Source organism: Pimephales promelas, chromosome 23 (genome assembly GCF_988280905.1).
Source record: "Pimephales promelas chromosome 23, fPimPro1.hap1.1, whole genome shotgun sequence".
NCBI lineage: Eukaryota > Metazoa > Chordata > Actinopteri > Cypriniformes > Leuciscidae > Pimephales > Pimephales promelas.
In genome coordinates this window covers 24,785,001-24,809,336 of record NC_142791.1, presented here as the reverse complement: position 1 = coordinate 24,809,336, position 24,336 = coordinate 24,785,001, and the positions used below count along the sequence as shown (strand labels likewise).

Below are 24,336 nucleotides of genomic sequence, written 5' to 3'. Positions count from 1 at the left end.
TAAAGTAGTTCTGGTGAAACTGCCTGTTTACCATTCGAAATTAATAAATAAATGCGCTGCCTACAACGGCTGTAAGTAACCATAGCAACAGGCAGTCACATGCTCTATCATCTAACGTTAGATATTATAGCCTAATACAACAATGAGCGACTTCGTGCTATTTCTTTTAACATTTATGGAGAATATGGCAACTTTGACGACTGGTATGCTGCTGAAGAAAGAAAAAATGTAAATAAAACGGAGAAAATTACACCGCTGCTGCTCTGCTCCATTGAACTCTATTGGTATAGACGTAACTTGCGACCATAGTTGGATAACGATGCTTTCGGGAAACGCACCACTCATTGAGACCCTGCGGGAGTTTTACGCAGCTGTCCAGACAACCAAGGCAGGAGAAGGCTGAATGTTACAGCGTTTCAAGCCTAAGGAGCCTGAGGCAAATGACCCTCTCTTTGATCTGATTAATTTATTGCCCTCTATAACGTTAAGCGCAAATCGCTGGAGCTCAGAGCTAATTGTTTTTTTTATTGTTGTTTGATTAATTGTTTTATGTGTAATAAAAAAAAAAATATTCCTACCTTTGTGTTTCATGAAAAAAAAAATGCATTTGTGAACCTGAAGGGATACGAGCTAAGCGGACTATAGGCTAAATATCTCCGGTTGCTAAATAAACAGTCAGGCAAGGCAAGTTATTATTTGTAAAAACTAGATTTAGCCTAATTAAAATATAAACTAATGTTTTAAAAATGTTTTATTTGGCAAGTGACCATGGTATAAGCGGGTTAATGCCCTCCGAGGTGTCCATTGTCAGGTTTTAATGGACTTCGGCGGAGGCAACCGTCCTCCGCTGCGCGTCGGCCGGTTTACGCCTCGCCGTCGTCCATTAAAACCTGACAATGGACACCTCGTCGGGCATTAACCCTTACATATCTCCTGAAATAAACCATATAGGGCCGTAAGCATGTAATTTTGGGTAAAAAGAGCGTCTCTACTTTTTTAATGGTCTGGTTTTGGTATATAATGCAATAGGGATTGGCTAAAACCCAGAATTTAGAATTGATCTACATGTGTAAAAAAACTCATCTGTGTCTGTGGTGTTTTTAGGTGAAAATTGACATTTTGACCACCCTCTACAAAGTAGTGGATTACTCAGTAAATATTCATCAATTCATTTATTTTTAATACATTCATGTCTATATATGTTTGTGTTTCTTCGAAAAAATAAATAAATTTGAGCCAACCTTGGTTGTTGAGTTGCCACGAAATCCGCACCAACACCCTGATAAAGGCCAGTGGAGTGATACACGTTCGATCAAATAATAATAAAGGCTTTTTCACTTTTGTAACCTACTGTAATCTTGGATTTTTTTCCCCAATTTTTATGAACATTCAACCCTTCCAAGAGCACCAGAGGATACAAGGGATACCAGCAGCGCTCCGGCTTCCTTTAGTTAAATCTATGTCTTCATTTAGATATTAGTGTTTATGTGTGTGCGTGCGTACGTGTGTTTGTGTGATGTTGTGGTTAGGTTTATGGGTGTTTCGGAGACAGGCACAGACAGACTCCAAACCTGAACTCTGAAACCCCTGACAGCCCTGAGATGTTTTATTTGTGCTGCCAACATCACATTCAGGAAAGGAATTCACACAGAATATTCTCTTCAGCCATCCATCTAATTACATGGCATTTAATATATATATGATAGGTGTGGCTAATATTAGCATATCATAAGTCCCTTTGTAATATCAAGAATACCATGCAATCACACAAACACATGGAACTACAGTACTTATGATACCTTTTCCTTAGTGAGTTCAAATGGGCTGGAGACAAACATTACGTTCTGTCCATTACGACCCATGAGCCTGTCATACCACATTCCTCTGAGAAAATCTCATCTCACAGGTGGTTAGCTGAAACTGAGCAGTCATTAAAAACAATTTGTATCAAAGTGTTCGTTTGAAACACATCTATTCACATTGGGGCTGCTCAAACAAACAGATCAACTCATAAGGAAGTAAAACTACTAATGTAGTACTGATAGTCAGAATCTGTGCATGCAAAAACCCACATAAACCGAATTGGATTGTCTGTAATTCACATTTATGCATTTGACAGATTGCTTGTATTCAAAGCTGTACATGCATACCTTGGGAATCGAACCCATGACCTTTGGCTAGTGCAACGCTCAACTGTTTGACCAATAGGAATGCAATTCTGTTCTTCCCTTCTGTGTTTGTTTCTTAGATATTTTGGTGAATTTGATGCGTGTAGGACTCTTTTTCAACATTTAAATCCACTTAATTTCTAAAGAATTCGGCAGATTTTGTCCCAAATTGGTGCAGACATGCGAAAACCATTTGGGGATTGGGTGTCAGCAGTGTTTGTGTGTCAGCTGAGGTTAGAGGATTTAACAGGCATTTGAAGGAGCGCGAAAATAAATGGGAATAATCTCTGCTTTCTTTAGTCACAATGAGGGTCATAATCTCCCCTGTCAAACGCAGAATCAACACTGATCAGTACAGACACATTCCTTCAGCGTGAACACACGCCCGGGATTCACTGCAGAAATGCCCTTAAATAAACCACCGTCAGTATCAGAATGCTAATTATTTCGCTGATTGAGGTGCTCATCAAAGTTACATCAACGAGCTTTGAATTAGATGGCAGTCAAAAATAACACGGTTGGCTTGTCGTTCTTTTATGCTTTATTCAAACGTCTTTGATACGAGTCATTCCAGATCAACTGCTTAGCTGTGGTTTATTCTGAGCAGCGAATCGTGCCGCGCTGAAAGCCACCTGCATCGGTCTTTAGTTTGGTAATGGCCCAAGTTTCTTCCAATGTCGAATGCATGCGTTCAACAAAGGCTTTCAGAAATGCTCATCCGTCATCCCTCATCAACAGTGCCGCGTGTATTTCAACAAGCCTCGTGCATATGAATTATTACGGAAGATGGAGTCTAAATTTAAATCCGACTGCCGTGTAAAAACTTTCCCAAAGCGCAGAGCTCCACAGAGATGTGGTTTCTGGGTTTTAGTTCCCATGAGAAACGGTTTTTCATTCTATTTTTGTGCTGTAGATTCGAAGACTACCCAGCAAACACATTCCCCTAATGTTCCCGAATGGTCCCATGAGTTTATTTTTTGGGAGCTTTACAGGAACGTTCCATGTAGGTTATTTTTAGGTTCCATTTTTATAACGTAAGGAGAATGTTCCGGGAACGTTCCCTTAACCTTAAGGGAAAGTTCTAGGAATGTTCTGGGAATGTTCCCAGAACCTAAATTTGTTTGCTGGGTAGAATCATAAACTCAAATTCAGTAGTTGGGAAATTTCCTGTATTTCTCCTGTATTTCTCCTGTATTGTATTAATAAAGAACTAAGGCTGCATTCAGACTCGGGATGCACCGATATGAACGTTTCAAAATTTCCCAAACCGATAACCGATATTTCTTTATATTTGAAAGCCGATAGCCGATACATTGGCGGATAAATCTAAAACCAAATTTTTATATAATTTCTGAGAGTTTGAAATACAATTTGACAAACTTGTTGGACTTTACTGTATTTTCCTTTTTTGAATTGATTCAAATTATATTTCAAGCAATTCAAAGCCATGGTGACCAATGCGCATCTGAAGTGTCTCAGCTGAAGGAAATAATACATAATTTATCTGCTTTAATATTTTGTCCAAAAAAGAAAATTTATCTGGCCGATAATGATAACATAAAAAATATCTGCCGATATCGATATGGTGGCCGAAATATCGTGCATCCTTAATTCAGACTTCAGGTAAATGTGGCCCAAATCTGATTTATTTGCGAAATGGGATCTGTTTTTGTCAGTGTGAATAGTACAAACACATGGAATCTGATCTTTTCAATCCCAATTTGGGCCACTTCCATATGTGGTTCATAATCCTATAGCAATATCCAAAGCAGTGCGACCTTAAGGCCAATTTATACAATTCTGCGTAGGGTACGCGCAGTAGGCACAGATGCGTACCATACCGCGTACCCTTCACCGTAGCCCGACGCGCACCTCCTCAAAAATGGACGTCGCAATGACACAGACCACAAGATCTGTGATTGGTCGGCTTGGTAGCATCGCATTTCCTCACGTACCATCTCACTTATTTCCGTATGTACCATCTCCTCCGACGTCATCTCTCGTATCTGCCTTTTAGTTTTCTTAATTTCACTAAAATTAACTGTTTTTCCACCTCAATAAGCTCCAACTCCAACATGATCCGCTCTCTTACAGTCGCCATTGCTTGAAGTAACCTAGCCGCGAGAAATCTAAACACAGTGGAACATTAAAACCCTCCGCCGCCAACTATCGTTTCGGAGCAGTACTGCAGAGCAACCAAGACCTGAACGCAGAAGTATAAATGCTCACGACTGCGTCGCCTAAGTGCGTAGCCTACACCCTACACTACGGCGTACCCTCGACGCAGAAGTATAAATTGGCCTTTAGTCTGAACAATCAAATAGGAATTCATGCAACTTTTATGTCACTCTAAGAGCAACATTTGTCAAAATTCTACACTCAAGGGAGTCATTTCAAAGATTTTACATATCCAAAGTTATCAAGAACGAAAGATGTCCGTGGAAAGACAATGATTTGTCACAACTTACAACTATAAGCTTGCTACTACTTACTACTACTTACTATGTGTGACAGTGACAAATATACATGCAAAACATGCATGTGCTTTTGCCACATAAACATTATTGAACGTTTATCGAACTCTATATTGATATCGAGTACAATTTTGACTCAAACTTGATATCGTTTTATCGCGAATAATTGTAAAGTGATAATGAACGAATGAGCATATCAATTTAAGACGTGGCTAAATGTAATTTATGCATTTCCTTTGCGGCTCTATAAACCTATGATTACTAAGGAGACCATGATTTCTGTGTGAACTGATTATTTTGTAGACATTAAACAATTGTATGAGTTTGAGGAAGATAAAATTAATTAACTTTTTAAATATTTTTTTTAAAAAAATATTAGAGTTGTGTTAATATATATATACTTTTTTGTTTAAAAAAAGTAAAATAATTTTTTTTTTAAATATATGAGAAGTGCCCTTTTTTTCACTTGAGCCCCTGCCCCTCAAAATGTCTGTGGACGTCCCTGTGGGCCCGCATCATAAACCGATATTGTCCGCTGGTGTGGACGCTAATATTGTTACTGTTCTTCTTCTTGGTGTGATCGGACTTAATAAGCATTTAATAATGTTCATACGGAGATCTCGGATTTAGGATTGCAAACTTGTTTGTGGCGGGGAGAAATGTCAGATTACTGTGGTCTTTTTCAGAGATAATTTATATAGAGACATGCCACTTCCTAAATTCTCAAAACAACTAAATAGGGAAAACCCGTAACGCCAAAGATGGCGGTTGTATGCACATGCCCCCCCCTCCCGCTGGAAAGCCAATCGTCTGCTTTTAACAGTGGTTCCACCGACGCATGCGCACATTTTTTTGCGACAGCGGAGACGAGAACCCCTGCACATGCAAACGTATAACCTGTGGGGAAAAGGGTGATTTAAACCTTATTTTGGGGCAAAGTCATCAAACTTTTTCAGTGTTTTTTATAATAATTTACTGCTGTTTCTATACATGCAGTTTTTATGTCCCGGTGACCAGTGAAAGTGCAGTTCTGACTCTCTGCCCATTCATTTAGATAGGAGGCTGGTCTTGTTAGTCCGAAATAGCTGCCCGGAGGCGTTGCCAAGATGGCGGCCGATTGGCAGGACTTGGCTATAAGGCCTTTTTCTCAGCAGAAACGTCTAAGAAGTTCGAAACTCCTGCAGATGTCTCCGGTTTTAATCTATGCTGTAGGACATGTAATCTCAATTGTGATTTTGATCTCCTGTGCGTTTCGTCCAAGTAAACTAGTGTGTTGTTGGCTTCATGTTTGAGTCGCATTTTGCCTTGTTTCATCTTTCAACATTGGTTGATGTGTTTGGTTTGGAGTGTTATCAGTTGTGCGAGTTCGTCTGCCTTTGATTGCAAAAGCTGGCATGTACCTTGTGTTTCCTCAAGTCATTGTGGGAGTTTGCAGAACTTTGTTTTATTTTTCTGTTTTTTTGGACATAATTCACCTTTGGCTAAGCCCTGCCCCCCTTAGTTACTGTTGCTACATCCATCAAACTTCATCTGCGCTCTGCATGGCTTATGCTGTAACAGCTCTTCCTGCTGAAATGTTATCAAACTTTTATAAAGCAGCAAATAAAGTGTCCGATAGAAGTAGGCAAAAGGGCCTGCAATATGCGTTCGAAGGCTATATTCAAGAAAGGTGAAACGTAAGAAACAACAAGGCATCCAAAATAGAGGCAAAAGCATAACGTTACCGTTCACATTCAAAAAAATGAACCACCGCATTTTCTACTAATCGAGACGGAGGCTGGGACTAACAATATCAGGGAGCAACACTGTTCATGCAAAGCTGGGTAGGTCTCTATTCACTTCTATAATCGTTATTACAAAGCAAACAGGCTACATGAGTATAACGTTGTATTTATTAGTAGCGTGTGCTAGCGTCCCAGACAGCAAACTGACATTGAATCAACGTGGAAACGACGTCTCTCATGACATTGAAACAACGTTGATTTGCTCATCGAATTAACGTTGAACCAACGTCAGACGCGGCATTCTTCAAAGCTAAATGAAAATCGAAAATTGGTTTGCTTTCATAACGTTGAAACAACGCGTTGATTTCAAGTTGATTTTTCGTTAGTTTTGAAAGAATGACGCATCTGACGTTGGTTCAACGTTAATTCGATGTCAGATCAACGTTGTTTCGATGTCATGTTTCTACGTTGATTCAATGTCAGTTTGCTATCTGGGGTATCAACAACTGGTATGAGAACCGAAATCATAACCTAAAAAATTATAAAACGGTCTAACTAGTATAACTTCACACTCACAGTAAGGTTAGAAGTAAAAAAGATGTGCTTGTTGATCTTTGCGGGGTTTAGCTAACCGAGGACGTCCATACGTCCATACGTTTAGCTAACCGTAAACGTCCATACAGTTTAATCCAAAGACGACACTTGTCAGGATTTGACTTCGGTTTTGGGAAGGGAAAAAACGGACACCCCCCTCCAACCTCTCTGGGAAACGCGTATCTGTGTTACAAATGCCCGAGGCACAACATTTAACCATATTTTTGATAAAACTACGACGATAATAGCCTGCCGAGACCAAAAATATGAGACGCCTGTGTTGAAAGTCAATGGAGCACTGTGAAAAAGTGTCTGACCTCTGTGGGAGCTCGTTCTTGGCTGCGCTGTGATTGGTCAATCTACATTCTAGGGCGTGGCTTAGCCAAAGGTGAATTGCATTGAAAAACCATGTATCATTATTGCACAGCTCTCTAAGAAAGTAGTACCATGTACATATAAATGTGTTGATCAACCTAGCGTATATCAAAGTACCATTATATGACCGTCTACGTTACGTCCTTTAGAGGAGCCTGCTTTTTCAACCCTACTTATTGTTTGCATTCACAGAAGAATGTTAACCGCTTGTAAAATTGCTGGTTAACAATACAGCGTTTCCCGTGTGACTCAAGACCGCGCTTGTCAAAGAACCGCCTTAGTGCCGGTGTTGTGTTGAAAGTGCAGGCGCTGTAAACCATGTGTCGCATCTTTGTCTTTATTTTCAAGTAACTATGGAAACTAGGAGGGTCTGTGCTGCCACCGTACGGGGGGGTCGCAGACATCTGGAGCGTTTCCAGCCAAAACCAGAAGAGAAGTGGCTTTTCTGTTGTGTTAAATCATTGAAACACGCTCACATCCCAACTGAGACTGCCCAGAGATGAGGCCATTATGAGTTTTCTATAGCATTGTATCTGTTGTGACTTCTCAAAGCAGAGCTTTCAGTGTCTGTTTAAGCAAATCTCTATGAAATTAATTTAAATGCATAATAAAAAAAATATCCCCAAAAAATTGGTCATTTTCATCATCCTGGATCATTTTCAGGAACTGTATTAAAATAATCAAAAATTAAAAGAAGTACAACAAATATTAAAAAATACTTTCATAATTAAACAAACCCTTTCATTACATTTACATTACAGTCATAAAGTCATTAGTCATTTAGCAGTCTCTTTTATCCAAAGATACTTACAACTGAGGACTAAACCACAATTTAAATATATATATATACATTTTAACATTGTCTGCATTCAAATTTTGGGCTTAATGTTATGAAAAAGGATTCATTTTCTATATGCAAATTATCTTGAGTTTGAAGAGAAAAATTCTGTCGCAAAAGAATTTTAATCCTGACATGTTTTATTGTCATGAAAAAAAGACTTAATTTTCTTTATGCAAATTATAATTTCTTTCTTTATTGTGAGTTTGAAGAGAAATATATTTTTCTCATGTTTCCTTTTCAAAGAATTAAATCATTTTGGACTTAATGTGTTTAAATGTCATGAAAAAGGCATCATTGTTATGCTCAATATGATTTTTTCTTTCTTTCTCTCGAGTTTGAGGTAAAATGTGACCTGGTCATGCTCCTGACGGGTTTAGTCAGATTCACCCTCTCTCTGGTCTCTGGAGGAGTGAAGGAACATCTGCTGATGGGGATATCAGCACCACACACACACACACACACCCGTACAGCCGGCAGCAGCAGATGGTCAGGTCTCCTTAATGTGGTGACCCTGTTGCCATGGGGACCACAGGGCATGTCAGAGGGAGTTAATTGTTTCAAAGAATGTCTTAAATGAGCAAACCTTCAGAAAGTCCCACGCTGCCATTAGAAGGACACACACGAGGATGGGTCTGACGAAACCTGTCCAGAACATGTCCGGGTCATATTTCACTCCTAGAGCCTGTTTTTGTTTTCTTTCCTGTAGCTCAAACAGTAGAGTGTTGGCGCTTGCAACGCCAAGGACATGGGTTCAATTCCCAGGGAAAGCAAGAACTGATAAGAATGTCAAAATTTAAGTTGTTTTGGATAAAAGCGTCTGCCAAATGCATAAAAATGTTAAGGAAATTCGATTCATTGATTTCAGATATTGGTATAATTGCATTGCAACCATTTAAATGTCTGGATGTTATTTTTATTTAATGACTGGATGATGGGAGAGTATTTGAAAAGGTGCATGAGCACAGTGTGTTTTTGTTGGTGGACTTGAGTCGGATTGTGTTAATTAGTTAATCTTCTTTGTGCGCTTTTGGTCATAATACCACTATCAGGCTTTGATTTGATAAGCTTGTGTTATCAGACGCACGCCTGCGCTTCATTTTCTGCTTTCAGTAAACTAGTCTTTGCAATCTCAGTCTCGCTCTCCATGAGTTCATCTGTCTTCCTGACGGTGTGAAATTGATGCAAAAGGACGCATACCACCACAGGTCAATCTTTATTTATTAGATCTATGCTTGTGCTCTTTTTATTTACTTCCCAGTTTGATATTATTAACAAATTAAAGCCATTCTACCACATTAATCGTATTGCAATATGCAGTATGTATAATTTTATAATAATATTTTTGATAGATTATAATTTTTAGTAGCCTATTTTAATTTATTTTTTAAGTTTGTAATATATATACATATGTACAGTATATATATATATATATATATATATATAATAAGATTTCTCTATTTTTATTTAGATTTATAAAGCATTTCTCTGCTTTAACTTTTTTCCAAATGCCACTTAAAATTGCTGCAAAGGTTTTTTTTTACTTTGTCATTTAACATAGAGCTGTTATTAGTGTACATTTGTACATTTGATAAAGCAGTGAACACTAATCTGTTGTTGGCCTTCTATTGTAGCATTTTTATCTACAGTAAGTTGGAAAATTGCCGATGCCAAGCCGCATTTCTCGACACAAGGAAATACATTTCCTATCTATTCATTTCACTCTTCCCTGTTATTTTAACATTCCCACCCTAACTAGCACAAATGTCTTATCGGGAAGAGAGATATGGCTGGAATGTGGAAGGCATGATTTAGGAGGATCTTTCCTGACCGTGTTCGTGCCGGGACCCCTTGGACAGCAGCGTGTTTGCAGTTTGTCATATTCACCTCTCCTCCCGTTGGGCTTTTGGGATTTGAATTACGACACTGACATCAGAGGTCACACACAATGGGGGGTTTTCCCTGGTAAAGCCGTACCTGTGTTCCCGTGTTCAGCTTTGATAGATATTTCGCCACTGGGGACTGGCAGTGTGGGAACACGAACACCTTAAATACACACATGAGCAGTGATCTCTTCTGTTCAGTATATATATAAAAAAATATATATATGCAGAGTTTAGTTACTTTACTAAATTCTATGGTCATTTTTTGCAATATAAGGGGACATTTATACAACACCGTTTTCAAATTGGAAAACTTTTTATGCGTTTTGGTCATTCATTTACACGACAATGGTATTTTGGGGGCCTGAAAATGAAACTTTTGAAAAGAAATTTAAGGTTTTTGATGAAATCATTCCAGGATTTTTCTCCATATAATGCACTTTACTGGTAACCAAACGGTTCAAGGTCCAAATGACAGTTTCAGTGCAAACTGCAAACTGTTCAAAGGGCTTTAAACGATTTCAGATGATGAATAAGGGTCTTATCAAATGAAACGATCATTCATTTAAAAAAAATAACAAAGTTTAAGTTTTATAAGCTCAAACGGTCGCCTTGCTCTGTTCGGTGTGTTCGTGACTCTCCTGTTCGAACTCGTTCATCAAAATAAACGAATCTGTTATTTGGTTCATTCAACTAACGAAATGAAAGAATTGACTCGGAAAAAGATTTGTCCATTTTGATGAACAAGTTCGAACAAGAGAGTCACGAACGCGCATCTTGAACCGTTTAGTTAGCAGTAAAGTCCATTATATGGAGAAAATTCTGGAATGTTTTTATTGAAAACCTTAATTTCTTTTCAACTGAAGAAAGAAAGATGTGGACATCTTGGATGACATGGGGGTGAGTAAATTATCAGCAAAAGTTTTTTTTAAAAGTGAACTACTCCTTTAATGGCTATAAAATATTAGCGATTTTTGCTGAGCCGAGTGAACATGCAAATTCATTCCCTGACATTAGATGGCGCTTAATGTAAAACAGAAATACCCCGCTCTTTATGCTTTATAGCTCTTTTTATGCACCGAGACCAACGAGACCAGTAGCTCAACATTCATCTTGCCCATAGATATCTTGCCTTGTATCTTCCTCGTCTTCCGGCAGTGTAGACGGTGGCGTAGATCTTCTTCGCCATTATGTATGTGTGCTCGGTAAGACCGTTTTGTGTTTGAGCGCCCCCAAGTTGTGTTTTACTGTAACTTCAGAAGCACCAGACACGTGAGCAAAAGCGCCAGTCACGTGGCGTTTTTCGCGTCGTTGTGCACACTCACATTGGCGACCTTTGTTTAGTCACAAGGCGTTAAACGTCGGCGAATATCGCGCTCGAAATTCGTCCCGGTGTGAACAGGCCTTTACATTTTCAGTCTATTGACGCGTAGTGTTTCTTTACAAAGTGACAGCAGAATACAGCGCTTTTAGTCGTTTTCGCAGATCCATGACAACGCTGTCGTCTATATGCGACAAACACAAAGGAAAAACTTTTAAGGTTTTAGTACATCTTTGTCGCTTAAACATACCTATAGTGATGCATTGAAGATTTTTCTGCATCCAAAAATGTTTGGCCGAAAATGCATTTTCGTTATCGACTGAAACGGTTTTGTAGGGCTCCGATGGCGTGTTTCGACCGTGTCAGAGAAGCTACAATGTAAACATGTCGGCTTGATAATCTCGATTTCAAGGAATTATTTTAATGAAGTGAGATCTTTTAGTCTACTGTATGGTATTTTCAGTCAATTCGTGAACAAATCTTCACTAAACATTATTTGTTGCGCACAACCCATACGTTCTGCAATTTGTTACTTTTCATATGAAACAAAGTCTCAACTTTCAATTTATGTCACTTTTGTAATAAAACGATAACGTGATCAGATCACTTCCTCTTTACTACTAGTTAGTTATAGCATGAAATAAACACGAATGAACATCTTCAACAGCATGTTGAAATATACAGTACTCGTAATCATCAATCAGTTTTTGAACTGCGGAAAGACGTCAATAAAACATAAAATATATTAAATCTAAATGAAAACTTAAAACTTTCATTTGTTGTGTCTGAGTTTTGATAAAGAAATCATTTTCTAGAAATAATCACTATTGATTTAATGATTTTATCCCTGTAATTCTATATTGCTCATGAGGCTTCAATTACATTTCATTAAAGTATATCAACTATTATCAAAATGATTTTTTGCTGATTTTAATAAGACCCAAATAAGTTCATTGTTGTCATCCAGTGCTATAAAATGAAGGTGGATAACAAGTCAGATCATTTGATGAGAAATGTTTGAGATCATGTTGAGATCTCTGAATTTTTATTGCAGAAAATCTGAGAGACATTTTTGAGATCTGTTTTGAAAGGAGACTCGTGTGAGATAACCCAGGAGAAACATTTGCTCTCCGTTTAATCTCATCTCTCACCAGGAGATGTAGAAGAGATCTTGTGTGTGATATTTCAGTCCTGTGGGTTTTCTGCTGAATATAGTATTTCAGATTTGAAGTTTATTGTGTTTCACCCTGCAGCGTGTAATAGGAGTGATCATGACATACGTCTGTGTGGAGCTGCAAAACTCGCCAAACCCTTTGTGTGTTTTATATGTGTGTGTGTGTTCACACACACTCACTCCTGCAGGTTTCCTCTCACTCACAGTGTGTCATATGAGCTGACGTGTGTCATACGTGTGAGCTGCAGTTGCACAACTATCAGCAGAGATGTCACATAAACACAGAAGATTTATTAACATTGTAAAACTTTTATTAGGTGGTTACGTTGCATGAATCTACTAGAACAGGGCTGAACTGGTTTAGTTTTTTAAGGCAGGGTGGGGATGAGTGAGATGTTTTAAATCTGCCTCTGATTTAAAGACCCCATGATGCCCAAAAATATCAACTTTAAGCAGATATAGGCTTTTACAGTAGAGCAAAACAGATGAAAAATATTGATGACTCATCTTGTATTCAGGGGGGTAACCAAATGTTTATCGACTAAACCATATGTTTAGTGTTGTTTTGATATTTTCAACTCTCTCACCAAGGCGCCATTTAATTCAAAATCAAAAATTCCCAATTCGCTTATTAAACAGAGTGTGTCCCAAATCATGGTATGTTGAAATGAGTATTCCAAAGATACCCGGTTGGTCTGGTTTGAACCCGAAATGCACACTCTAATGGCTAATACAGTATATTAGAACTACAAACACTAATACAAAGAGTTTAAAAAACTACAAAAATGGTGGATATGCGAGACCGCATCTTAAAGGAGAACTCCGGCGCAAAATGAACCTTTGGTTTAATAACAAAAATAATTGGTACCTAGTCAATCGCTCTCTAAGATTTGTTTTCATGATAATCGAATGTAAAGAGTTTTATCTCTAAAAACTGTTTAGCGTATAACGGTAGTAATGCGGGCATTTAATTTGTAAAAAGAAATCGCTAGTTAATAAAACTAACAAGGCTCAAAATAGTCCCACACTAACACAGTAACATGATGAGGGTCCCTACATGCAAAACGAAGCATTGAGAACTTTGTAAGTGTACAGACCGTTTAAAAAGAAGATATTTTATATTTTATAAAGACAGTCCACTTCATGTGTTTTTAAACGGCTCTGGCAATCTCTATTCACATTTTATTCATGCTGAATATGGTTGAAGCGCTTCCGATGGTTTTATGGCTGATATCTCCGTGAAAACACCACCAAATGAAACTTCTATTGTTCTTTTCAGTTTGACTAGACAGTTCCAACAAGCTCGATGCGCACCGAATCCGTTGAGATATTTGCGTTTTTCGCTTCTCAGGCGCTTTGGGGGTGCGCTTTTTACACCGTTAAACATTTAGGCTACCATTTTTGACAGTTGTTATGATGATACACCGTGGATAACGTGCACACTTGTGTTACGATTCAAAAACGTTATTGTTCATCAGACGAAACAAAGGCATTTCATTTTCACTTGCGTGTGAGCCAAGGCGGCGAAAATGCAAGATTGCATATAAAAGAAAATTACATAAATATGCATAAAAAAAGCAATATTCGAACAGTAACTTCAGCATTCGAATATTATTGATTTTTTTTAATATTCGAATTATATTCGAATTTCGGAATTTGGTACAGGCCTAGTTCCCATTTGAATTTTTTGTGTGCAGATCTCAGAGCTTAGGCTGCCTACAGAGATGCGTTTTTTTGACAGCCTTCTAATGGGGCAGGCAGCTATTGGATCATTAGGAAAGATTAGGTGAATGTGATCATTTTTGTTTGGGTCTGAAATCGCCGATACAACCTTTAATACCAGGTGTAGCCTAAACAGGTCCTCAGAGCTACAACAATATTAAAAAACAAGGAGTAGGCTATATATCATCAGAGTGTAACGTAATAGCAGGTTTAGTCATTGTGTTTCCTTTTTACCTCTATCCTACTCTTTTACCTCTATTTACCTTAGTCACGCTCAACTTTATTCGCATTAGCAGTGTGTGTTTTCATGTTGTAACCGGTGTGTGCACAGCTCATTTATCGTATGTGTGGTTTGTGGTTGAAAGTAGTCCTTTAAACACTATTGAATCAGAGAAGAAAGCCACAAACCCTCATCTCACTGTCAGCAGATCCTCAGGAGAGATGCAGTCCAGCTGAGCTCGTAACTTTGATGCTGCTTGTCTTTTTCTGAAAACAGGATGTTCATGATGAGATTTCTAATGCATTTCTAATTTCTCCACAGAAATCAACCAAAGGTTCTGTAGTGCTGGACTACGTGTTCAATCACGTGAACCTCGCTGAAACAGAGTATTTTGGGCTCCGCTATTGCGATCACAGTCATCAAACGGTGAGTGCTTGAAGATTATTACATCACAGCTCTTAAAGAAACAGAGCATCCAAAAAATCAACCACAAACCACATATGATCCCATAAATTAAGATTCTCATGTCATCCCAGACAATGATTGAACAAAAACGGGGATATGGATATTCTAACCAAAAATTCTAACCAAATGTCATCCTCATGTCATTCAAAACCTGCACTCAAAAAATCCTTTTTGACTGAACATAAATCAATCATGGACAGTGATTCCACGTGATTGAAACTAGTAAAACCTAATAGAATCAACTAACTTGAATCAATGGTGTTCATTTAACTTGAATGAATGGTTTTAGTTTAACTTGACTAAGTCTAAGTTTAACTTTAGTCCTGTGATTTACATAACAACAAACTAAAAATATAGTCAAACAAACCAAAATTTATTCAGACACCTTCAACATTTCGTACATTGTCACAGTTTATTCGCTATAGTTTAGAAAATGGTAATAAAATATGACAAGAACTCAGATTTATCAAATCAGTTGATATTTCACTGGTTTTGGTCATCCTTCTGTTAGACACACATAAATTATGTTGAATATCTGTCAGCTGTTAAATTTAACGACACAATCAGATAATACCAATTTAGCTCAACCAATTACGAAGCAATGCTTCATTTTGTTTAGTCTGTGGTGTAAAAATGTCGCATTAGCAATTAAAAGAAAAAACATTAAGCAAAATATGGTTAGGTCAACTCTGAATCATTTTTTGGTCCCAAATTTTTACTGGTAGTTCACTGTATGAAGACTTTTTGGGTATAATATGTCACAGTTTACTTTATTTTGCTATCCTCATTAACTATAGCGTCCTGCACTCATTAGTGAAAAATATCAAAAAAGTATATCTGGTGTCTTAATAATTTTTGTTTAACTTGATGTTTGACTGTAACTTTTCTTTACACATGTGATGTTCAGTTTTGGCAGTCTAGAAGTGATCAGTGGTATTTTTAAAGCAATTTGAATTCTTGTTAGCAGGACAGGTCAACACTTTCTCCATGGTAATCCCCAAAACCACTAACATAAACTTTTAAGATAAACCTTTAAAAATCAACATAATAGAACATTAAACATTATCAAACATTAACTCAACTTTGTTGAGTTCAATGTTGCAAAAAAAAAAAAAAATGCAACTAATAACACTTTATTTCAATATATAGTCTCCCAGTTCAGCCCTGTGGAAAGCATGATAGGAAATGAAAAAAGTCCTGTTTAATTGAGGTACTTGATTGAAACATGTTATTTCAAAATTAAAACATCAGTCAATTTAACATGAAGCAATCTCATTTGAACCAGAAAAAATGAATTGCTTAAAGGGATAGTTCACTTTGAAACTAATTTTTGATATGTTTTAGCTTACCTCAAGGTCATCCAAGATGTAGGTGTCTTTGTTTCCACGGTAGTTTCAATTTTGATATTTTTAGGTCAAACCGTTCTTGTCTGTCAGTCATATAATGGAGGTCCATGGTCACCACCTCAAAGAGCAGGCACAGAGAAGTCCAAATTAAACATGATTTAATGACTCGTAAATACTGTGGAAACAAATACAATAAAAAATACTGTGGAAACAAATACACCTACATCTTGGATGTCCTTGAGGTAAGATAAAACATACCAAAAATTAATTTCAAAGTGAACTATCCCTTTAAATAAAGTGAAAAGCATAAAAAAGTTGAAGAATTGAAAAAATGGTTCTTTATATTGGAAAAATTGTTTTTTAAGAACTGTTCACTTAAAGGTTCTTTGTGGATCCCATGGCTTCTCTGCGAAAACCTCTTTTTTGTATAAGTCAACTGTATGGTTACTGACATTCTTCAAAATATCTTATTTTGTGTTCTGCAAAAAAAAAAATGGCAAGAAAGAAAGTCATTCAGGTTTGGAACAACATGAAGGCGAGTCATTTTAGTGTGTACTGTTTCTTTAAGAAAGTTTGTTAACCGTGAACTGGTCACGGGGACCTGTCTGAGGTCAAGGTGGTAAGGTTTACCCAGGGGCCAAATTTTGGGAAAGTGCAGTGTTGTGTGCAGTGTTGTGTCATTACCTCATAATGTCGACCAATGAGAAAGGTGTTTCCCACAATGCCTTCCGGGCCCTGTCCCATGAGCCTTGATTTATTACTGAGCATGCAGTGGGCGAGAAGCACCGCGTAACTTACATTTACACAAATCTATCAACTCTATGAATGGTTATTTTGGTAAAAAGAGACAGGAGGTAAAAATCCCTCCTCAAAACAGTGTAATTTACACCGTAACGTGGTGGTTTCTGCACTGTGGGTGTGGTTTACATGCACTCTTGACTCATAGATGTTTCATCTAATTGTAAGGCACTGAAAATTCCTTTGGCACAGATTTTGTTGGTACATTTTTAACATGCTGTTAGTCATAAAAAAAAAACATCTGTCCGCATTTACAGGAGGAAAAGACTCTTATTTTGAACTTTCCTGTTGCTATGTAGTTGGGTTCATTGTTAACATGTTGTAATTCAGTTGCTAGCGTTATTAAACATTTTGCTATCCAGTTTCTAATGAGTTTTAGGTGGTCGTTGCTATGTGGTTTCTCTGAGCAGTGTTATTGTAGTATTGTTTAAATACTATATGTACATCCAGCCGGTTGTTATCTCATTAAAACCCCCGACAGAGTGATTCGCGTCGGGGTCTTGCATTAACCTGAAGGGGGTTTATTCTGAGATAACAACTGGCTGGATTAATCGCCTCCAAAATAAAAGTTTGTGTTTACATAATATATGTGGGTGCACTGTGTATAATTATTTTGTGTATATATAAGAAAAAAATATTATTTATATATAAAATATTTATATTTATATATAATAGAAATGTCTATATACAGTGTATACATGAAAATATTTCTTAAATATATACAAGCATGTGTGTGTGTTTTTATATATATATAAAATAATTATACACAGTGCACCCACATATATTATGTAAACACAAACTTTTATTTTGGATGCGATTTATCGTTTGACAGCCCTAGTTTTAATGTTTTATTAGCTCACCAAATGCAAAACGTCCGTGAAGAAAAAACTTTCCTAGCAAGCGTATATCGCTGCTGACTTCAGAGACCCGGATGACCGTGCGTTTTCTGTTTTCTGTTTGGATGGCGGGATTGACCAATCAGAATCAAGTATTCCACAGAGCCGTGTATTAATAGGATGTATTCCTTCATTGTAAGTTTGTGGGATTTTTTTCCCCACATGTTTTATCATCCACCTAAAGGATTGTTTAAATCATCTGCCGTTAATGTTGTAAAACGTTCTCCCTTGTTCTTGTAAATTAAGGCTGTGTCTGAAATCATCCCCTATACCCTCATTCATTAATCCCTACATCACTCCACTAATATAGTTCAGTTGAAGGAGTGAATGAAAACGAGTGAGTGAATCGGACACTGAGTCGCAGGAAGAGCTCCCGCTTTTGTGTAGTTTGTGCTTGCGGTTTAATAATCATTTGAAACTCAGCAAACATGGCAGCTTCAGTAGTAATGAAAAGATGTATCTACAACTCTGTTATAGAAACTAGAATCTATATATCCAATACATTTTTACCTGTATGATATTATACTGTAGCCACATTGGACCAGCGGTTTGTATGGATGAAAATGTATGGATGATTCATCCGCGGCGCCATCTACTGGCGAGATACACTAATTTATTCGGCGCTCGACTCTCAACAACATCCGCAATGTTTTCAGAGACCACTACAATTGACTGTTCCTTCAAATAGTGCCGTAATAGCGTGATTTAGGACACAGCCTTAGACTCTCTCTGTTGTGTTTTTGAGCTCTTCAGTTCGGTGAAACACACCAGCTGCTCTAATGTGATTATTAGATGAGTCTTAACGACTTAATGTATTCTAATTTAATAATGTGCAGCACTAATCCTCTTTCCGTCTGCACACACACCTTCACTCATTTCCTATTGTTTGCACATGTTTGTTTGTTTGCTTTGTCTCTCTATGTAAATGCGGTTCAGAGGGAGTTTATTGTGTTTGTTGGGAAGGGAGGCTTCCCTTGCTCAAGTATTTCATGCATGCATTTGCACATCCATTAAATGGCATATAAATCTTGTCTTCAGGGCAATGCCAGATACAATCCCCCCATGACTTCAGTGAAATATCACCTGACGAGTCTAAAACATTAAGAAGATCTTCAGGCTGTGTTTATGCATGATAATCCCTGAGATCTGTTCACTATAGAAGCCATGAGATGTTAATTATCTGTAGCGCTTCACAGACTTTTAATGCCCTCAAAGTTGATGTTTTGTTTGCTAATGAATGAAAGCATCTCATAATTAGTGTTAAAGTTCAGTTTGTGCATCGTCATGTAGCATTTGAATAACATTCGAGACCAGTGTGGCGCAAAGGTGACGCTCATTAACGGTGCGCCACCGGCATCGCTCCCTTCCCACGGCTCTCGGCCCCGCCCTGCTTTCCACAACGATGTTAGCTCATTTTTCGCTCTTAATAGTCTATTTATAAACCCGTTCTATCTTTATAATGAGAACCATTGTGAACAAACAACCATTGAAAACAAAAAAACAGCATTCAATCTTCATCCTCCAGTCCCTCAGCTAAAAGAAAACGATGGTAAAACAAACAGTAAGTGGTGGCAAATCATCATTTAGTCAAATGATTCGTTTAAAATGGCTGATTAAGCAGAAGTGAATGAATCGTTGAGTCATTCATTAACTCAATTCATTCAAAAAATGTGGATTCATTCAGTAACAAAACTGAAACTGTGTTGCTTGAGGAGGAAATTTGAAACTATTTTCGTTGGCAAGATATAGGAAAAACAGACAATTTTGTGTCTAAAATGTAAGTCATAGCCTATTAAAGGAGAACTCCGGCGCAAAACGAACCTTTGGTCTAATAACACATTGGTACCTAGTCGACCGTTCTCTGAGATTTGTTTTCATGATAATCGAATGTAAAGAGTTTTGTCTCTAAAAACTGTTTAGCTTATAACGCTAGTATATGGGGGCATATAATAAGTAAAAAGAAATCGCTAGTTAATACCACTAACAAGGCTCAAAATAGCCCCACACTAACACAGTAACATGACGAGGGTCCCTACATGCAAAAAAAGCATTGAGAACTTTGTAAGAGTACATAACGTTTAATAAGAAGATACTTTATAAAGACAGTCCACTTCGCGTATACAGATAAGAGCCATCTTTGGAAAACAGTCTCGACAAGTCGAACCACAAACACCATTCATACATTTCAGAAGTTCGCTGAACTTCATACAGTTCAGCTCACTTGGTACGTTGTTCGTGGTTCGACTTATCGAGGCTGTTTTCCAAATTTATTGACTTTTCCAAACTTCCGACTCATCAAGGCTGTTTTTGCATGTAGGGACCCTCATTATGTTACTGTGTTATTGAGGGGCTATTTTGAGTCTTGCTAGTGGTATTAACTAGCGATTTCTTTTTACTTATTATATGCCCCCATTTACTAGTGTTATGATCTAAACAGTTTTTAGAGATAAATTCTTTACATTCAATTATCATGAAAACAAATCTTTGAGAACGGATGACTAGCTACCAATGTTTTATTAGATGAAAGGTTCATTTTGCGCCAGAGTTCTCCTTTAACTTCTTGTTTATTGAATTGTATAAAATCAACATCACATTTGCAGAAGTGCTGATATTCGGGAAAACGAATTTGCTCATGTGATATTGCTTATAAATATTAAAAACAAGAACTTCAAATGAGGCTTTTTTTGCAACATATCTTAGTTTTTGGATGCATTTTTAATAATTTTGGTCTCATTCTGTTGCGTCTTACAGGTGAAAAACATAGCAAAAGCCGCTATAGTGCCCACACAGACACTCGTTCAGCTCTAGACGACATGCTCTGACGTGCTCGAACTTCATGTTTTATTGATGGAGGCCACAGTGACTCTCGCACAAATTTTTAACGAGCCTGTTTCAGAGGCCGGTTTTAATAGGCCTCATATTATGCCAGCACTTGCATGACTGAACATCTCAGCATCTCAAAGCTTTCAGGGGGAACTAAAGCAAAGCTTCAAAACTACTCACTAACTAATGCCTGTTTTGATCTCTTATATTTACAGTATTGGCTCGACCCTTCAAAAACGCTTGCTGAACACAAAGATTTGATAACAAGTAAGTATGTACTGGTTTTCTAATAAAAATTCACCTCGCCGTCTTCAGAGATGGTGTTTAATTCTTTGTGCATCATGGGACGAAACGCATTGACCTAATGATTACCCCCCTATTTTCAGCGGAGATTAAAAATGGATTAGCGCAGCATGAGACGGAGCCGTAATGATTCTTTAAAGGCCTCCTGATAAAACTCATAGTGCATTTCAAATGATAATTTGGAAGTAATTATGCAGTTAAGCCCATCCAAATAAGTAATGAATAAAGTTCTGTTTGCTTGTTTAGTTGCACAGCAAGTATTTGCATAGCTACTGATGTGAATGTAGGGCAAAATTTACAACAGATTTGTTTAATTTGGTAATTCACTCCTCTGGGAAATGAATGCATTATATATATATATATATATATATATATATATATATCAGTGTTGCTGTTTTTTAATCCAGAGTACAACCTAGATTTATTGCTAACAGTATTGTTTTAAAGATGTCCTATTATGCTATTTAACATTTTCAAATTTCTTTAGTGTGTAATGTTGCCGTTTGAGCATGAAAAAGCTCTGGAAAGTTACAAAGTCCCTCCAGCGGGAGTTCTTCTCTATATCAGTGTCAGTGTTTTTGTTTCTTCTGGGAACAAACACGTCATAATATTCCTCATTTAAATAATTCCCGCCCAAAATTGCCTGGATGTATAGAGTGATACTAATAAACTACATGTAATTGTTTTGTGCAACTGCTCAAAATGACCTATAATGTAATGTGTGTATGTATGTAACACTAAAAAAATCAATTCTGTCCGGCCCTTGTTAATGTGTGGCCATTTAAATTTGATCTTCTCTTGAATTCTATCTGTGGCACATCATGTAGCCACACCCACCGTGGAATCTCATCTCTGATTGGCTGTGATTGTGTCATATTGGCATCATTTTTGCTTTAATTGGGGACAGACAAATCACTTGATTAGGTTAGGGTTTATTTAGCTTGTTTTTTTTAAGTGTTGATTGGTTGTTTTCTTCTTTCCAGCTGGACCTCCATTCACACTCTACTTTGGGGTGAAATTTTATGCTGAAGATCCTTGTAAACTGAAAGAGGAAATTACAAGGTGTGTGTTCTGTGTGTAACGTGAGAATGAATCAGCACTATAGTTAAGGAATCATTTCAATAATATGGTTTTGGGTCTGGTGATGCTGTTTGACTGCAGTGCATCTCTTATGCTGTCCATCTGTCTGTCTTCTATCAGGTATCAGTTCTTTCTGCAGGTAAAGCAAGATGTTCTGCAGGGAAGACTTCCCTGTCCGTTTAATATCAGCAACCAACTGGGAGCTCTTGCTATTCAATGTACGTACACACTTATACAATGTACGTTATTTTTTAGACAGAAATAATGTGTCAGCAACTTCACTGAATTATAGGCCTTCCAATCACTATTATAATACATTTTATGATTAATATTTGTATATAACATCAGTGTAAAATATTACGATATGTGATTGTTGTTATCTGACACATGTATGTGATGTATGTATATGCATGTTTTTATCATTTTATTTATTTTTTTATTTAATTTGATTTATTTGTATAATTTCATTTTATTAGTTTATTTTATAATGTACTAATCTGTTTAATGTTTTTTTATTTGATTTTATTTATTTATTAAAATAGTGTTACTTCATCATTTTTTATCATTTTATTTTTTTTATTTATTATAATTGTATTTGTTTCAACATTTATGTATATTTATGTGTATTATAATTGTATTTATTTATTTATTTATTATAATAGTATTACTTCATCATTTTTATCATTTTATTTTAATTTATTTATTTATTATAACTGTATTTATTTCAACATTTATGTATATTTATGTGTATTATAATTTTATTTATTTATTTATTATAATAGTATTACTTCATCATTTTTTATCATTTTATTTTATTTGTATTTATTTATTTATTATAATTGTATTCAACATTTATGTATATTATCATTTTATTTATTTCATTTTATTTATTTCAACATTTCATTTTATTAATTTATTATTATTTTATTTATTTTATAATGTCATTTTCTTTATACCACATGACACTATGTCCTCTTTGTGTTTTCCTGCAGCTGAGCTTGGAGATTACGACCCATACAAACACACACCAGGTTACGTGTCAGAATATCGCTTTGTCCCCGACCAGAAAGAGGAACTAGAGGACACCATTGAACAGATTCATAAAACTCTCATGTAAGACAGTAAAAAACACAGTACATCTCACACATTAATCCGTTATAATCCCATCACAGATTAGATCTCACCATTGCCGAGAGCTCAAACACCACATTCCTGTTGAAAGTCATTTGAAAGGACAAGCTTCAGTAGATATAAGAGCTTCCCATGGGAATGGGGCCGCTGGTGTTTCGTGTGAGGGACAGGAACGATTCCTCCCTCTGGCCGTCTTCCATGTCTTTGTAACGAGAGCCGCTGTCAGTGTGTTTGAAAGACTTGACCCTTTGCCAAACACTCACCTGTCTGTATGTGGAGAGCCGGTGAGTGTGTGATGGGCTTCACCTATCTGATGACACACTAGTATGGCCACATTTACAGTACATGCTTCAAATGACTCAATTCCCGATTTTCTCCACCCATGTGGCACAGATCGGCTTTGACCCACGAACATGTTATAAGGAAAAAAGCACCTGGATTCTGATATTCTCAGATTGGTTTCAGGCCTCATTCATATGAGGAAATAAATCTGATATGAATCGGATATGTGCATTTGCGTCTGACGAAGGCTCAACACAATGTTTTTTTGACCTTTAAATCAAAATCTTGTATTATCATTTCATCTGCGTCCATTGCAAATCACGCTGTTTTTACTTCCTTTTCGATCTCAGACTTTCCGGGTCAATACATCTTTCTGGGGTTGTTTCACCAAGTGTTTAGTGAATGCAGATATTAGATATGGGTCACTTTTATGAGAAGATGTAAGCTGGTCATCAAAAAAATCTGAAATACTCAACAAATCAAGACCTGCAGTGTAAATGCGGCCGATCAGACAAAAGATGAGGAGCTTTGAACGTTGAGGAGCTCAAATGAATGAACTGGAGCGAGATAATTGTTAACGTGCCTTTTTTTGCCTTTTCTTTCGAAAACAGAATGATATACTTTTAAAATACGTGTATTATTGTTGCAGAATGAATCTGACGTGACTTGATTAGACTATATGGCTTTTAAACTGTTTTCCAGATTTTTTCTTTGTTTTT

General features: G+C 37.0%; 1 protein-coding gene across 2 annotated transcripts in view; it reads left to right on the top strand.

Moving 5' to 3' along the window:
* epb41l4a (erythrocyte membrane protein band 4.1 like 4A) overlaps positions 1–24,336 on the top strand; it is a 68,067-nt gene that overhangs the window by 7,816 nt on the left and 35,915 nt on the right. For both annotated transcript variants that reach the window (XM_089126142.1, XM_089126141.1), the window contains exons 2-6: positions 14,815–14,919; positions 21,037–21,088; positions 22,108–22,186; positions 22,325–22,422; positions 23,197–23,317. In XM_089126142.1, the coding sequence (XP_088982268.1) occupies positions 14,815–14,919; positions 21,037–21,088; positions 22,108–22,186; positions 22,325–22,422; positions 23,197–23,317 (455 nt within the window). The remainder of the gene's footprint in view (positions 1–14,814; positions 14,920–21,036; positions 21,089–22,107; positions 22,187–22,324; positions 22,423–23,196; positions 23,318–24,336) is intronic.